This window comes from Mycetomoellerius zeteki, unplaced genomic scaffold, assembly GCF_001594055.1.
Source record: "Mycetomoellerius zeteki isolate Tzet28-1 unplaced genomic scaffold, Tzet1.0 scaffold707, whole genome shotgun sequence".
Classification (NCBI taxonomy): Eukaryota; Metazoa; Arthropoda; class Insecta; order Hymenoptera; family Formicidae; genus Mycetomoellerius; species Mycetomoellerius zeteki.
This window is the reverse complement of record NW_017257728.1, coordinates 1,040,828-1,059,956: the sequence shown is the minus strand read 5'-3', so window position 1 is coordinate 1,059,956 and position 19,129 is coordinate 1,040,828. Positions and strand designations below refer to the sequence as shown.

Sequence of the window (19,129 nt, the reverse complement as noted above, 5' to 3'; positions counted from 1 at the left end):
AAAGTAACAGCCATGCGTGTTGGGTAGAAAGCCTATAATCAGAGAGTCGCTAACTTGACACGTGACCCGAATCGCTCGTAATTGGCTCAGGACTCATAGAGCTCAGAAAAAGTTAAAGTGACAGTGACATAAGCTACGGCTTTTATCTTCTTATCATTGTCACTTTAATCTTTTCGAGCTCAATGCGTCCTGAGCCAATCACGAGCGATTTGGATCACGTGTCAAGTTGGCGACTCTCTGATTATAGGCTCTCTAGTATTGAGTATTTCTACCTCACTTTAGTACTATTACCATCGCTAAAAGCATCAATCTCAGTTGCGCCTGCGAGATATTGTCAGATATGCCTATATTTGTGATATTTAGGAAAAGTGAAAATAGTAAATTAATGCTTTGTTAATAACTAAAAAGGTATTTGAGTGAAAAGTAATATTACTTTTCATAAGTAAATATAATTAATTTGAAATGTGTACGTATACTGCGATATACTTATTTTATCTCATTGTTAAATAAACAAGCCTATAGAAATAGGATAGAAATATCTAGACTACTATTGCTACTATTGATAGCAACAAAGAAGTAATTTATCATTTTTATTTTTTTTTTAAGTATCATTAAAGAGAAACTCTAATATATCGTATAACGTACACATTTTAAATTAATTATATTTACCTATGAAAAGTATTATTGTCTTTTATTCAAATACTTTTATTTATTAATTTAAACAAATTTAAACATTTTATTTATATTACAATTATTAACAAAGCAATGATTTTCCATTTTCATTTCTTTAAGTATTACAAACACAGGACATATCTCGCAGGCGCAACTGAGATTGATGTTTCTAGCAACGGTAATAATACTAAAGTGAGGCAGAGATACCCAATACGCATGGCTGTCACTCTCGCACAGTCGAGGTATGCGCGCATATCACCACACATATGCATCCTCATATGAGACTCATATGAGACATATTGGTCGCACTCATGCAACCTCACACGAATCTCATATTACTCGCATACGTGCGGCATGCATAGCAGCGGTAGCGACTTAGAGCTCATGTCAAACTGACATAAGTTGCATAACCATAGCATGAGTTCGCTGAACCAATAAGCATCCAACATAAAGACGCCATGTTGATTTACATAAGATGCTCATTGGTCCAGCGGCTTTATGCTGTGGTTATGCAGCTTATGTCATTTTGTGTGTGAGGGCCCTTATTGGTTCAGCGGCTTTAAGCTATGGTTATGCAATTTATGTCATTTTGTGTGTAATAGCCCTTAGCGGCTATATTAATTGCATAACGTCTGCATCATAGGCGAAGAGGGGAGAGGCAAGAAGGAGCATTTGACATTATTATTATTACTATTACTATATTTTGGATCATATCCCCCCCTTGAAAAAAATCGTTCGGACACCCATGCTACAGCCTGTTCTATATATAATACAATATAGGACTGTAGCCATAAGTCGTGAGAAATTAACCAATCACAGTCGAATATGAGAAAAATACGTGCGTGATAAGCTCGGCGTGACTGCATAATTCAATTCATTGCGATCGCACGCATGCCCCCACCACGTCGTGAGGACAGCATGATAATGCGGGATCTACAATAGAAGTCGTAGCGGTCGTAGGGTTTTAAATCGTAGAAAATTGACCAATCACAATTGATTATTCTTCTCATATTCGACTGTGATTGGTTAATTTTCTACGACTCAAGATCCTACGACTACTACGACTTCTATTGTAGACCCCGCATAATAGCACGGTGTAATTGCATAATGCGATTCATTGCGCTCGCACGCATGCCCCCCATCACATCCGCGCCGTGCGGTGCGGATAAAGCGGGGAGCACAGACTTTTGCATAACGCATAACATGTAATGCATAAGAAATTCAATCAATCAGAATTCTTTATTTCATGGAAAGGAAGGAAACGGAGGGCTTTGATTGGTACATTTTGTTATGCATTACGTGTTATGCGTTATGCAAGAGTCTGTGCTCCCCGCTTAATCCGTACGGCGTGCGCGCACCATGATATTACTGTGCGGGTATTTGGTTATCTAGGAAGCTAAGGCCGGTATTCATAGTCAGTTCTTATATTCAAGATCGTCTTAAGTTCAGCCTTGAGGTGTCATGAACCAATCAGAGAGCCGCGTTAGCGTATTAAGACATTACTTAAGATGGTTTTGAAATAAGAACCGACTATGAATATACCGGCCTAAGATTGCTCGAGAGTACGCACTGCTTAAAGGTACACATATTAAGCTTTATGGCGCAACTTAGATAGTAGCAGCTGGAACTCACACAGAATGTGCCTTTTTGGTTAGCCAATCTGTATCTGTATATAAAAGATAGTTGTGATTGTTGCAGCGCGCGCACACAATATAAGAGAAATATATATTAAATTATGTGATTTTAACCATTTTCTTATTGTATTTGTTACGAATAAATATTGATTGGTTTTTATATTTATATTGTGTGCATACATGTCTTTGCTTCGTATTTAATGATATATTTATTTAATGTTTGTAATAGTCTTTATATTATTATACAAAAAAGAATAAAAGTAAAAAGTGACATGGCCTGAAAGTTTTTGCAAACTTCATTCAACCCGTTAGAAATAATGATAGCTGTAGATGATACAACTTACATATTTTTTAACGGTTTGTATTTGAATTCTAAGGTCGGTATTCATAGTCTGTTCTTATTTTAAGGTTCTTATTTTAAGACCGTCTTAAGTAATGTCTTAAGTCGCTAATGCGGCCCTCTGATTGGTTCATGACATCTTAAGACTGTACTTAAGACGATCTTCAATATAAGATCTGATTATAAATACCGGCCTAAATCCGGTGAAAATTAGATCTAGTACCAAAGCTGATGTCCCTAGGCTCATATTGATTGCGCTGGGATCGACCGTCGGACGAAAACTTACTTATGTAATAAATAAATAAGTTTATTACAGTTTTTAAGTTGGGAAATTTGGGGGGATTATTAATATTTTCAGATTTGATTGCGTTGAAAGTCCGACAACCATATCGGCACGCAATTATCATTTCTGAAATTAATTCATTTAAATGAATTTACAATAGTTCAACATCTTAACGTTCTGACCGTTATGGCGCTTCTTAATTTAAAATATTATGTTTAACATTAGCGGTCTTTCAATCTTATTGTTACTTATGTAACATTTGCATGTAAAAAATGCTTCAGGTATTTGTAAAAATGTATATTTAATAAAAAATTAATGTTCTTTTTTATCTTAATCAACATTGTTTTTCAATAAGTGACACTTTTTTTATAATGCGTACTCTTGAGAAGATAATTATTCAAGAGTACGCATTTTTATCTTCTTGTTAATAAAATTAATCTGTAAAAATGAGTGTTTACATAAGAAATAACCCTGACGAAAATAAGAAGTTTCATGAATGTTTGTTTGACGTTTATATGCTAGCGTTTGCAGGAATTCGTTGAAAGTTTAAAAACGGTCAGTAGAGTGTGAAACGAAAATTGCAACGCTACAGCGTTTGTAAGGCATTTGTATCAATATTTTTGAGAGTTTGCACAGCGTTTACTTGATGTAAGAGCGTTTACTGAAAGTTGTTTAAAACAGGGTTGGTAAAAAACATGTTTTAAACGTGTTTTAGACAGTTTAAAATATGCTAAATTGATGTTTTTAATATGTTTTAAATATGTTTTTTTATAGTACTGTTTAAAGCATATATTTGAAGTATTAAAAACATATTTAAGAAGAAATACAGTATATTTTATTCTTAAAAAAAACATTAGTCTTTACCAACCCTGGTTTAAAATGTTTATAGGTTCTGTGTATAGCATTTAATAGACGTTTGCTCCATCATTAGGAACTGCGTGCAGCTTCTGTTAAACATTTAACAGGCGTTTGCTTTTGTCATTAGAAACAGCGTAAAAAGCGTTTATGAGCGTTTAGTTCAAGTGTTGAATCTGCTGAATGCAGACATTTTATCAAAAAAAGAAACAAAATTTTTCACTGAGAAGATTTCTCATCGCCCTGCTTATAAAAGTTGATAGAGAACGATTGAAAACGGTAGGATTTCGATCAGTTTATATCGTTTTCTATAAGCTCTATTGTCAAGGCTCGCTAGCCTCAAATATGAATCCTATCGTATTTTATCGGATTCTATAAGACTCGTATTTTATAAAAAACTGACGATAGAAAATTTATCACTTTCTATTGTATTCTATTGTGTTCTAATGGAATAGTAAAATGACAAATTGGTATTTATCGGTTTCTGTCATTATTTAACGAATAACTATCAATCGTAATTAACAACAAAAATTAAATCGTTATCAATCTGAAATTTATTCAATGAGTTTCTATCGGAAAAATAAGAAATCAATTCTATAAGATTCTATCGTTTTATAGCGAATCGAAAAGTTTATCAAAATGTATATGGAAAATACAAACGAAATTTTATACATTTCCATCTGACTTTCCAGAATGTCAATATATACCTATAGGAATTTATCCGTAATTTCACTATACTACAAATGAATCGTTTTCAATCTGCAATGTAGTCAATGAGCTTTTCTCTGCTTAAAAAAAATCCGATAACAAATTATAGAAATTTATAGAAATCCGATAGAAATCCTATATAATTTTTATCAAAACTCATTAAAATCACGACAGATAAAAAAGTTATAAATTTCTATCGTTCTATATCTTATATTAAATAAATGATAGAATACTTACCGCGGAGATCACAAGCTTCTCGATATGATCCTATCACATTATCTAATTTAATAAGAAATAAACGGAAGAATGTTTATACGAACCCAAAAATAATACTTTTTATTAAAAAGTAATAATATAAAAAATAAAAAATTATGAAAAACAGTATAATAAATTACACTGACTGATTTATTGGTTTTTTAACGCGTCTGTTATGTTTGATCGACTACAATTTGTCTATGATCGGTAAGTTTTTACCAGAGTAAGAATTGATTCTGCTACTTCTTAGATAAAAAAAATATGTTCTTAAATTTCTATTCGTTAGCATACCCAGATTTCTCCACACTTCTCCAACCATTATGTGAACAGCTCTCATTACTCTGGAAATAACTTAACCAAAAGCGTTTTACTTTGAGAAGATGGAGTCTTATTATGTAATTCAATTTATTGACTTTTTCTGAAGAAGACTCAATCACGTGTAAAGATTTTTAATTTATAAGATATGAGGTTTAAACATCAACCCTTTGTGAACAATTGGAAGAATATATAATTTGTTTCAAGCAACAAGTTCTGCAGTTGACTCTTAAATATCCTGTCATTTTTATATATTTTTAATTTTTATTATTTAGAGCCTTTTATTATTTTTATCGTATTATTGTTTTCTTTTTCGTTAGATGTAGAATGTTTTATATCAATTTGTTAAAATACTTTAGCCAAAGTTGTAATGTCATATAATATTATACATAATACAAAACATACGGCATATGAAATTATAAATAGAACTGTCGTACTAAAATTTAATTCAAATTATAAAGTGAATTTTATACAAAAGGATTTTATTATACAATACAGAAACTTTTAAACTCACCCGCAAATCCAGAGAAAAAGAAAGAGTATACTAGGTGCACTGTAAGTGCGTCAAAGCTAATTTAATTCGATTTGTGTTAGCTTCAACGCTTTGATGAAGGCTACTAACAACTCTCCTAATCGCACCGAGGTAGCTGGGTTCATCGCGGAAAACTTTGCTATGCGGGACGAATTGGATAATTCAACATTGCCGGACTGGAAAGAAAGTCCTAGCATTTTAAAGTCCATCAAGGATCTCCAATATCGCAAATGGGCGAAACGTTTGAACTACATTTGGAAGACTCTGGCAAGAAAGATAAATAACGACTTGGTGGTCAATCCGCAGCGACACAGTTTGATTTACGTAAATAACACTTTTATCATTCCCGGTGGACGATTTAAAGGTAATTTTCCGCGCGCGAATTAAAATTCATTTTCCAATTTTTTAAAGTCAACGAGCAAACGTCTAATTATTTCATTAATAAAATATTTCAGTCTGTCAAATGAAATGATTGTTTAGCGAATTTAGCCGAACCTGATTTACACATCCTTAAAACATTTTTACTGACTTGCATAAAGAATATTTCCATGGATATTAAAAGCATTTAACTTTGCTCTTTTATAATCTTAACTTTATAACTTCTTCTTTGAATTACATGCATAAAAATTTCGTATTTTATGAACTTTAAAAAGAATTGCATCTTGATAGCAATAATGTTGATAATTTTTGTGACTTATACTCTCATGTCAGCTATTTTTGTTGATTTGCGTTGGTAGTAGCAAAAGAAGTGATTTACCTTTTATATGTTATGCTGCTAAGAGTTAAGTAATAATAATTTTTATTATATGTACGTATATATACACACGTACATATGTATATATGTACATACATACGATAAAAATTATTATAGATATAGCTATGTATATGCAGATATATATATATATTTATTTGTATTGTGCACTAATGCTATAGACTTTTCTTAATGGAAAACTTTAAATACTGAAGAACCATTGCAGAGAAAAAACGCTTTTGCTTTTGACTAACCAAAAGAATTATAATTTGAAATTAACACGTTCCGTGCCACGTGGGTCACGCTTGTCTTACGAAAAAGTTGAATTATTGCAAAATTATAAATAATATTATAAAACTGCTGCATATTATTTAATAGTGGACACTTTCTAGTCTTTATTTATATTTCTAAAGTTTTAATTTTAGCTTTCATTAAGAAATATTGTCTAAAAACAAAGTGGTAAAATCGGTGACCTTTCTATAATGATAAAATAATTTTTAATATTATATATACGTAAAAACATAATTATGATATAGATACGATGCAATATTGATATATTACATCTCCCCTTATTTATAATAACCTTATCTAATAATAACATTTGTAACTCTTTAATCATTATGAAATACTTATTATTTAATAAATAAATAATTAACACAAATCAAGATCGTGGATCATCGATATCGAAATCGTGGATCATCGATATTGAAATCGTGGATCATCGATAATTCATACGACATAATGGTCAAGTTTTAATCAAGAGACGGTATCGTAAAATTAACACTACACGAAACGTATTAGCGGACGAATGTCTTCCTTGTAATATGAATTGTTTATGTAGCTTTCAAACTTATCTGTTTCATCATAGAGACCATTATACGTGTTGCTTCTACATAATATTCAGTAAATTAAAAAATTTTAATGTTGTACAAGAAGAAGAGAGAAGAAGCTGATAAAATGAAAGATCAAATTTTGCTACAGAGTTTTATTACTGGGACAGCTACTGGATAATCGAGGGACTCTTGTTATGCGACATGAGCATAACTGTTAAAGGAATGATCGAGAATTTCCTCTCTATGGTAGAGAAATACGGTTTCATACCGAATGGCGGCAGAGTTTATTACTTATCGCGAAGTCAACCGCCCTTGTTAATACCAATGGTATGTATTACCGGACAATGTCCATGTTTCTACCTTTATTGCAAAACGTTCGAATCTTGTATTTTATATAAAGCTCCTTCCTAACGAATCTTCTACGTATAATCTACTATCTCTTTGTTTCGAACTATTTCTTGAAGAACTCAGAATCTGTTTTGCTTTAACGGCGCGAATGTTTTTTAGGTCGCAAAGTATTATGACTTCACGAAAGATCGCAAATTTCTGAAGAAAAACATAGCAATCCTTGAAAGGGAGTTTGAATATTGGCACAACAAAAAGACGATAGATGTAACGAAGAATGGTAAAATCTATAAGATGGCGCATTACATAGTAAATAGCCACGGACCTCGACCAGAAAGCTACAAGTAAGTTCTTTTCGTAAAAGATATTGTTACAAAGATATCGTTAAGAGAAGTTTCCCGGATGAACGTATAACTGTTGGAGAAAAAAATTTGAAAACAAAAAATTTTGAATATATTTTATTAGGGACATGCAACAGACATCCGGCAACTATCCAGTTTTCGGCCTATCCGATCGGTTTTGTTTACAATTACACTAACAAGGAAAGTTTCACAACTGTCCGGAACCGATTTGATTCTCCATGAAATATGTTATAAAACACGAAAATCTAAGAGATACGTATTTTTTTATACGTGCGCTAACTCATGTTTAAGGAGTGAAACACTTCTTTGAAAACGGTATTTTTCTTTCGAGGCGAATATCGTCGGAAGTATAAAAATTTAAAAAAAATATAAAAATTTTTTTAGTTCTTTTATTAACAATTGTTAAACAAAAAAGTTAAAAAAATTTGTTTTTCTTCACAACATTGAAGTACTCTTGAAACCGTACAACTTTTGTTTAAAAATTTTTTTTCTATTTTTTACACTAAAATTCACTTCGACACTTGCATCGATCACAGCAGGTCTTTCATTATCATTTTAATTACAAAAGTACGTAAGAACGAACGTGTGCGTGTTCTTACAGGGAGGATTATCAGTTGGCGCAGCAAGTACTGGAGCAGGAACGTGGGTCGATTTACAACGACTTGAAAGCCGCAGCGGAGAGCGGCTGGGATTTCTCCTATAGATGGTGCATACGGACTAACAAGGATGCCAATCTTAGTCTCATTAACGTCTCCACAAGTGATATCATACCCGTCGATTTGAATGCGATATTACAGCGGAACGCCAAGATGCTTGCCCGCTTTCACAGTATCTTGGGCAACGTGAGAGTAAGCCTTTTACTAAACCTAGACCAATCTAGAGTCCTAAATAACAAAGATGCTTTCAAAAAAAGGTTATTTAAATTAAATTCGATATATTAAATGTTTATACAAATAGAAATACTTACATCATGATAATAGCTTATTTACCCAGAGAGCACAAAGTCATCTAAAAGATGACTAAAAGATGACTAAATTGTTATAAAGATATCTTTTAGTGAAAGAATATAGTCGACGAAAAGATGACTAAAAGACGACAGATGTCGCACTGCTAGTCATCTTATAGCCTTATCCATATGATAACTAAAAGATGACTTCTTTGAATATTTTTTAGTCCTCTTTAAGACTTCTTTTAATTTGTATATTTGGCACATATAACGTTTAATAACATTGAATTTCTAAATTAATTTTTACACAAAACAAAATGAAATTATATAACTGACAATATACATTATACATTCCATTTCTGGGTCCTGCAACGTTTGCCGTGTCCTGTGTGCAAGAACCACTATCTTTCATCATAATCCCCTCTTTGAGGAATTTCGATTTCAAAAAAATATTTTATTAATGTTCATTAGAACACAAGTAAAATTTCTCATAATACTGCACCTTTTATTCTACCTTGATTTTCAAACAAGAGAAACTGAACTCCACCACGTCCGTCTGGTAGCGATCCCGCGTACTGCTCGCGAATGAGTGATAAAAAGTACCAAAATAACGGAAAGATATCTTTTTCATGTTGTCTTTTCGGCGATATGAAAAAATATCTTAGTTGACTTTTACTTTGCGAAAATGACAACCATAGAAAGATGACGAAAAGATGTCTTTTTTAAGTTATCTTTTCGACAAAACTAAAAGAGATAATTATGCCGATGAGGGGAGCCAGCCCCGATGACCTTGACCTTGACATATGTTGTCAAGGTCATGACTCTGAGTGACTTCCAACAAGTTTTAGCCGTCTCTCGTCATTCGTTAAAAAGTTATTTACAGTTAAAGTTAGTAATTATTTCACCGGCCAAAATGAAGTCGAGCTTTAAACCAAATTTCACGAGCGCGTCGCAAGCGATAATTTGGTTTAAAGTTCATTTCGGTTCGAAATTCAGCTCGATCATTTCGGTTCCAAACTCAGCTCGAGGCTCGGCGAAAGGCTCGGCGAGAGGCTCGGCGAGAAGCTCGGCTCGAGGTTCGGCTCGAGGTTCGGCTCGAGGTTCGGCTCGCGGTCCGGTTCGCGTTTCGGCTCAAGTCTGGACGCAGCTTAAGAGTGCACAGCGGACGCATCTATTATACGTACAGTACTAAAATTAAATGACGTCTAAAATAATTCATTAATTTTTACTTTGATTTAAAGCATTCTACATTTGATTTATAAAAAAGCTTTTCTTAATAATTTATTTATTCATTCTTTGATTCAGAGTATTTTAACTTTTGACTTTTTAATAATTAAGAATATATAAAAAAAGCTTTTCGTATCTATAATAATTTATTTATTCATTCTTTTTAATTTAGAGTATTTTAATAATTGACATCAACTTACATGATGAGACTTAACACGATTCTCGCCGTTAAACGAGGAATCAAGTTATGATTTTTTATCTTGACATCAATCATTGCGGACATGGTGTTACCACTACTAACTGTTGCGGCTGCTTTGAATTATGACATTGATTTCGTTCGACATATATTTTACATACAGGGATAGATTAGTCGAATTAAACTGAAGAAGACTCTATGAGTCGAAACGTTTTTGTAATTAAATTTTGGTATGTGTTTAATGTATAAATAATATTTTATTTTTAATATCCAAAGTTGCTCGTTTATTGATCGTTTCCGAAAGTTACTTTGTTGTGCTGTTGCAAATACCGGGCGTTATCTACATTATTTTGTTATTAAATGTATACATTAGTACAAAAAACATTGCTAATCAAAAATTGTAATTTGCCTCAGTCTCCCCTGCTACTCATCTCTGTTACTTATAATCCTAGTCTCCTCTACATTGCATCGTTGATGTAAAATAATTTATTTTTATTGTATTATATATTATTAAATTTGTTAATTATTAGTTCATTATATATACGAAACAAAAAAAAACGCTTCAAATGGTAATATTCGAAAAAAAAGCGAATTTCGTCAAAAAAGTGCTTACTTTGGAGCTCGATATCTCTGAAAGTAATCGCATGAAGTTTAATTTAGAATCATTTTTTAGGTAAGATGCCTACTTTAAATTATTTTATGTTACTTTTAACTCTTCGATACACTCAAAACGACATAGAAGGCAATAACTGAAAAAGTGTCTATTTTTGCCGTGTTTTTTCAAGAAATTTTACTCAGCTTCAAATCGCTGTATTTCCGGTTCTATTCATAGTACAAATCTCGATATTAGGTACTTATTTTGTAGGGAATTTCAGCAGCAACAAAAAAGCTGTTGTCATTTTCGTTATCTCTTTTCATTTCCAAGTTTTAATCGAAAAATTAAAAAAAATTTGAAAACAACTTTTTAATTTAAAATTTTTTCTTTGTGTTGCTTAATAACTTGTTTCTCCCTTAATGTTGTAACACTTTCTAATTTAGTCTTTTAATACCTCAAACTGTCAATTAAAACGAAAAAACACCTGTTTATAATTTCTTCCTTTTTAAAACCTCTGGTGACTAGAACCATCCTTCCACTCACAATCAGATCGCTACTTAAACAACGTTGCGCGCAGCACAGAATAACCCCCATGCATATCCCTGAATAATGCTGTATTTATTTGCCGCATCACATTAAAGCGCCATGTGGTAATATTACTTTGAAAATCAGGACACGGTATACTATTCTCAATCCTCATATTATATTATGTAGTATAAGCGAGTCTCAATAAGCAAGCAGAGGCTGAAATACAAGCTGATCGTAGATGTTATTTTAAACGATTGCCTACAGAAATCCAAAAGAAATTGCTTCAATTTTGTTAGATAAATGGCGTAATATCGTTTACATTTTTGTCCCAAATCGCTTATTATTGATTGCGTTACATTACGGTGTCCACATACCGTTGTTGCCATTTTCTCATTTCAGAAAGATTGGTATTACGCCCAGATTGCCTCGGATTATCAAGCTGCCATTGACAACGTGCTGTGGAATGAGGTTGAGGGAGTCTGGCTCGATTACGACATGAGAAATAAGCAGTCCAGGAATATATTCTACCCTTCGAATCTGTCGCCTCTATACACCATGAGTTACGATTGGAGTAAGAGACATAAATATGCATTGCAATCCGTTTCTTACATTAAAAGAAACAAGATCGACTTTTATATTGGTAAGTAGAGTGTTGTCCTTCTAAGTAAATGACGAAATGTTTTTCTTTCCTTCTTTCAATATAAAACCTCAAATACACGCGCAGTGGCTATATGAATCAGATTAAAATCAATAACTCGATTGGATGCATATATTTCAATATCCTCCCACATCAAAGTTTCTTTGTCCGTGAGATTTCTAACCTCCGCTGAATTTGGACTTCCAATGTTCAATTGATCCATTCATCCGTTTTTCTTAAAGTTAACCCATCGAACAATAGCGCGCGTGTTCCGCGGATACCTAATTTCGCGAAGTCATATTGTCTCGTTAATTCGCATAGTCGGTATTTTGATTCTTCTTCAAAGATATTCTTATTGAAAATCCTTCTTATTCCAATACAAGTAACGGCAGCTTTAATTCTCTCTCTGTCAAAAATTATTACTCCTCGAAACAAATAATTAAGTTTTTTCGAGGATTATATTTTTGAGAAAATTAGTTTAAAAAAAATTAAAAATTAAAACCCAAATGATAGTCTTAACTAACCAAGATATATACTAAAAGTAAAACCTAAGTAGTATTATCTTTATTACTTAACTCTAATGATATGTATCTGATTCGTACAAAAGATTTGATATTATAACAATTGGTGCCAAGTTAAATTCCACAATTTTATGTATCATTCATATAAAAGATTACTTTAAAAAAAAAAAAATATACGTGGTAGGTACTACTTGGATTATATTCTTTATTTTATTTGGCATGATTGGTATGAGATTTAACTTGGCGCAAGTTGATGTCAAATCTTTTATACGAATGATACGTAAAATTTTGTGGAATTTAACTTGGCGCCAGTTGTTGATATCAAATCTTTTATACAAATGATACATGTAATTAGAATTAAGTAAATAATAAAGATAGTATCACTTGGGTTTTACTTTTTAATTTAATACAATTTAACTTATATTATTCGATGCAATCAAATATTCATTATTTCGGTTATTTGATATTTTTTATATACAAATTTTAAATTACAGTACTCTTTTATAAGCTAGACTCTTTTATAAAAGTTTACCAAATGTTGTCTCGATCAAAAGAAAAATATTTGGATAAAAATCAACTAAGTCGGAAATCGAACACAATTATTGGAGTGCAAAAGGGTTAAGACGTACTTTCACGCTTGGTGATTTTGATTCTAAATCTCTCGAGTTCGGTCATCTCGAATGAAGGCGCAACAGTCAATTGCGTTACAAACATTAACGTAAGAAAACATACGCTTGTCTGGTCGCAGGTGGCACGCCATCCTCCATGAACTACACCGGCGAACAATGGGACTTCCCGAACGCGTGGCCGCCGTTGCAGTCTTTTCTGATTCTGGGTCTTTATCAAACTCAAGTAAAAGAAGCAGTCGACTTGGCCAAGACACTGGCTGACAGGTGGCTCAAATCAAATTATCTCGGTTACGATGAGTATGGCAAGATGTTCGAAAAGGTAAGCCCATTTTTCTCGTGTTAGAATTTAGATCGATCCTTCGCTGGCGAACCAAAAAATTAAGGGAAAACATTTCTTGTGTTGACAAATCGCGACTGATGTTCTACACGACTACTTATGTTGGCACTATTGATGCCCGTATTCATAGTCAGGCCTTATATTTAAGGCTTCCTTAAATTTATCTTCAGATGCTCTACGAATTATTTCATTGGCTACTGAGCATCTAAAGATAAATTTAAGGAAGTCTTAAGTACAAGGTCTGACTATGAATACGAGCCTGAATCTCCCAAGCAGAATGATAGCTAGATTTTATCGATGCGTCAGATCTGTTTTTTATTCCTGCACAAAACTTTCTTTCTCGCTTTCGCCAAATGTCAAACATATAATATCGATCTCATTTTAAGTTCCAAAAGCGTATACTAGTTCAGCCACAGATAACAGATCTATAGTTCGAGCTAATCGAAAAAAGAATATAATTCTTCAAAATATATAAATGAATTTAATTCCTGTAAAAAAAAGTAATTCTTTTACTAAAAAGGAAAGAAAAGATTGTACCTATATAATAAGATATAAAATAAGATATAAACTCAGCTAATGAGTACGGATTAGATTGGATAAATACGTATGAATCAAGTTTTCGAATCCGCGTTATCTCTCTCCGCGAAAAAGGTATTAAATTTTGTAGAGGCTGAATATATCGAATCTGTTTCTATACGCCTAGATAAATATAATAATATGAACTCTAGTGGGTTTATATACATAGATTCATATAGATCCAGAAATGAAAATATGCGGAAGTCTGTGATCCTAGAAAGTGATGTATCATTGGAAAGCACGCACCTTTTTTAATGATATATCACTTGCTACAGAGATCGGCGACTAGCAGTTGGTGAGTCTCCCTTGTTAGATAATTCTTCAATACCGCATGTTAAATTCGAACGAATTAGTCTCACGTTCATTGCGTTGAACATTGGGTAAGATACCAAAAGTAAATTAACAATACGTAATTACAAATTCAACCGGATTGGTCGCACCTTTCATTTTTATGCACATTGAGTGAGATACAAAAAACAAATAATTAATCCATAATTACCCGATTCAAGCGGATTACGGATAGAAAAAGTTTAAAAACTTGATTCGACACCGCTTTAATGAATCATTTTCAACATTTTTCAATAATTTCTTATTTGCTGGGAAAGTACAAATTAATTACTTTTGTACTTATATGTTTGTGTATCTGTTATTGTTTTTTATATTTTTTATTTATTATTATCAATTGTAATCATAACATTTTTTATTTTTGCATTTTACTTGACTTAATATTTTTGTTCTTCACATTTATTTAACTTATAATATATTGTATATTGCACGTCCATTTCTCGCAATATAAAATATCTTTCTTTCATATTTTTTATTGTCACATTTTATTTGGCTTAATGCTTTTGTTTTTTATGTGTGTCTATTTAACTTATAATAACTGCAGCTCACTTGATGCTCCACATGCTTAATTTGAACCATTTTTTATTTGTCAATTAATAAAATTCTATTGCGTAATTCAATCGTACTTCCTTGTATCAGAGGTGAGGGTCATATATGACGAACACAATATTCCCATATATAAGAAATAGAGCCTTTAATCACAACAAATGTACAGTGCACATATAAACTGAGAATACAATATCTTTCTTTATGATTTGATTTGTAAAATAACTTGAGGCAAAACACAAAGGCTCAGCGAGCGTTATTATTGTTTTAATTTTCAACTGTAAGAATAGCAGCGCTAAAGAAAAAGAAACTATATAATATATACATTGAGTGCCCTCTAGATCTTATCAGTCGATAAAGAAATCTACTTACTATCGATAAATGAATTATTAAGCCGCGATGTATGACATAATATTTTTACAACAAATTCTTTCTTCGAATTAATCAATCAAATGCTTCGAAACATCTGTAGTGCCAAGTGGCCTACGCACCCAATATCATCTGTGTATATTATTTCAAAGTTAATTTCACATTCACCTCTTGCAATATAAAGGTTTCTTTTATTTATTCAAAATTTACTTTGTTAATATCGACGTTCAAATATCGACACGTACGTAGCTGATATCAATGATAAAAATACTAATGCAAATAATATTTCATAATTACATGGACAGTGACAGAGCGCTATTTTTATTACTATAGAGTAAATACTTTTATCCCGGTGCTGTCCGTAGCATCTTCTCGTGTTTCTTTTTGATACGGAAACTTGGTGAGGTATATATTTAGGAAGAGTCTTGAATTTCGATATGAGGCGAGAGATGGTCGCTCGGACGTGTCGAGTACGAGGGTGACCTCGCCTCGTTTCCTTTGTCATTCTACGTACCTTGCTGCCCTACTAGAACGCAGACAGAAACGGGAGAAGAATGAAAAGCCACCGGGAAATATTGTCCGAGGTACATACATATGTATGTGCGCGTGTATGTGGCTCGTTCTAATCCATCTGTTTTGTTTTGCCACCCTTCGTTTACGGAGAGGAAAATCGTACCATTCCCGTACGGTTGCGTACGGGAATGGTACGATTAGGGGCGCGTTTTTCAGCGAGAAGATATTTTATACATTACCAATCTCTCGGGAAAAAAGGTAAACACCCTATCGATGCTCATGCATATTGAGAAGAAAGTGTCCGTAATAGCCAATATTAGATACAATGAAAGAACGAGAACCTTCTTGCTTTTTAAATTATACGTCGTCGTCTCTCTGCACAGTGTTTCTATTTACTTTTCATCAAACTTATTTTATTATTGAATTTATTTAACCGCAATGATCAGCTGTATTAAAATATCGATGCTTATATCGTGAATAATTATAACGTTTACTATAATGTTTTACAATCTGGAATAGAGGTAAAGGACCCCGCACAAGATCATAGGATTTTGGCCCTCGGTGAAATTGGCTGAAGCTTTAGTATATTATAGTTCTTGATCACTGATTAAAAGTGTCCATAGGCACAAAGCATGAAAATGACTAGTTTTTTTTGTTATAACCGTTTAAAGTTATGCTAGGTTTTCTCGACTTCTCCCACGCGTATCGTTTGAAATGTGTGAGTTCCCTTACCTCTCACGTGCTTGATTATCATGACCCGAATGTTTGTTTCCATGCATGAAACACTATGTGCAAAAATATCAGGTGCTTGCTAAAGTGCGATAGCAACATAGAATAGAAAATTCTTTTCCTGTTCTCTTTGTTTTTTTGTATATCTCAAACGTGAGTGATAAGGGGACTCACGAAAATCAAGCATCTCAAAGGAATGAAACGACTATCACGTCCACGTTGTTCATTCCGAGTAATTCTGAGAGAACAGACGAAAACTAAAATCATAAACGTAACACACACCCACACGCGCGCACGCACGCACACACGCACGCACGCACAAGTGTAATAAAAAAGATTAACTTCGATTTTTATGTACCTTTTTCATATAATACGCGCGCGGTGTGTGTGGGTGTAAGGTGAGAGTGGGAGGAGTGAAGGTGTTTGGTGAGAGTGGTTCGCATATTGTTATTTAAAATCTCTTGATTTATTACAGAAACCTTACTTTAAAGCATTAATAAAATAAAACTTTAAACGGCTATAACAAAAAAACTAATCATTTTCAAGCTTTGTACCTATAAACAATTTTGATCAGTGAATCAAGAAATACAACATATTAAAGTTTTAGCCAATTTCACCGAAGGCCAAAATCCTATGATTTTGTGCGAGGTTCTTTACATTTCAGCACTTTGTACAGATCACATCTTGTCGATACCGGTATATCAATAACGAGCTGTCGCAAGAAATAGCCAGTCCATTTTGTTGAACAAATATGCTCAATCGATTCAATCAAAGTTCCTTGCGCCTGCCTCATTCTGAAGATGAGAAAGGATCTTCGATCTGAAGGTATTCCACCTCTTGTGAGATTTTACGCGTTGACGTAAGAGAATTGAAATTACATTTTCATTTGCAGAACTGATTATTTGTCGAACTTGAATTAATTCGTTCTTTTAATTAGCTTTTTATAAGAATGAATTTTTAAAGAAACGTTTAAATAAAATAAAAAAAGTACATTAAAAATTATGCCAAATTGGAAAATATACCTACATTAAAAAGAATCTTCAGTGAAGATCAACTTGAAATTTCTAAATGGCAAAAAAAGGTTGAGGCACTACATGATCTATCCAATTTGGGCTCCAAAGCCAAAACGCAAAGCCGTTGACGTAAAAAAATTTAATGTGAGTAAGATTTCATAGACTGTAAAATGTTAATAAGCGTCGCTTAGATGTGTATCAACACTTTACGGTCTACGAAATCTTACCTATATTGATTTTTTTTGCGTCGATGGCTTTGCATTTTGACTTTAGAACTGAAATTGGATAGGCCTAGTCTAATGGCATAACTAAAAATGCTGTTCGATTGAAATTTACATATGTATGAATAGATTCTGATGAATATCGAGAAATCTTAAAACAAAATGTTCCTTTACCGTCAGAACGAACACTTCAAAGAAGATTCGCCCCACTCTCGACGAGCTCTCAATCGCTCAGACGACGACGCTAAGTATCGTTTAACTAACTGAGGAAAGTTCGTTCAAGTTCTCTCGCGATCGGGAGAAATTCGATTTCCACTGCAAAATAAGTATTCCTCAACGCGAATTAACTAACTCGCTGCCATGACAGAAACCATGGAGGAAGTGACAATTTAGAATGCGAGTTTTGATTACTTTCGCATAATGCGACGCGATTTGCTTTGCGAATCAGAAACGCCCGATTACACCAAGTAATTGATCTTCGAATTTCAGTATAACGCCATGCATCCGGGCGAAAGTGGCGGTGGCGGCGAGTACAACGTACAGGAGGGCTTCGGATGGACGAACGGCGTTGTCTTCGAGTTGCTCCGCATCTTTCCGAACGCGGAATCTGTGGATATAATCAAATACGACAGCAACGATATTGATAGATAATATACGGACAAATCAGCAGCTAATTGATTTCTAAACAGTAGAATTCTAAACATTTGTTTCTTTCCAAACAAAATTGAAAATAAATGCATTAAGAAAGAGAGAAATTGATACTTGATTATGACGATAAAATTTTTTAAATTAAAAATTCTTACACAAAAAGAACTTTTTTAAAGAACTATTTTGCTAAAGTATTTAAAAATTTAGGTAGATGCAGATCTGAAAATAATTTTTAACGGAACCATCAAAATAATTATGGAGAAATGTAATTATGTAGAAAACACAAGCATGATGAAGAACGGTGTATAAAATTTTGATATTCTAGCATTCAACTGGAGCGTTTTACATAATTATTTTAATAGTCAGAATTATATAACAAAATTATTTCCAGATCTCTCTGGTGAAAATTTTTCTCGGACCTTTTCATATAATTTTTTATATTTTTTATGTAAATTTGAAATTTTCGGAATCTGAGTAATTTTATAACTTTTAAGAAAATTTCCCCAATTTTTTATACAAATTGAAACACTTTTCAAAAAGTGCCAAGAAACTATATCTTATTTAGAGAATTCTTCATATTGAATATGTGAATTCTGAAATATATTCTGTAAAATTTCTAAAATTTCTTATTCTAAAAATTTCTGATAAAATCTTATAAGATTTAAAAC

General features: G+C 32.8%; 1 protein-coding gene across 1 annotated transcript in view; it reads left to right on the top strand.

Moving 5' to 3' along the window:
• LOC108729222 (trehalase) overlaps window positions 1-18,571 on the top strand; it is a 27,800-nt gene extending 9,229 nt beyond the window's left edge. The window contains exons 3-9 of the mRNA XM_018458232.1: window positions 5,657-5,958; window positions 7,327-7,505; window positions 7,686-7,867; window positions 8,487-8,733; window positions 11,777-12,017; window positions 13,284-13,483; window positions 18,303-18,571. Coding sequence (XP_018313734.1) covers window positions 5,657-5,958; window positions 7,327-7,505; window positions 7,686-7,867; window positions 8,487-8,733; window positions 11,777-12,017; window positions 13,284-13,483; window positions 18,303-18,464 — 1,513 coding nt within the window. The 3' untranslated portion in view covers window positions 18,465-18,571. The remainder of the gene's footprint in view (window positions 1-5,656; window positions 5,959-7,326; window positions 7,506-7,685; window positions 7,868-8,486; window positions 8,734-11,776; window positions 12,018-13,283; window positions 13,484-18,302) is intronic.
• The last annotated feature ends 558 nt before the right edge of the window (window positions 18,572-19,129 follow it).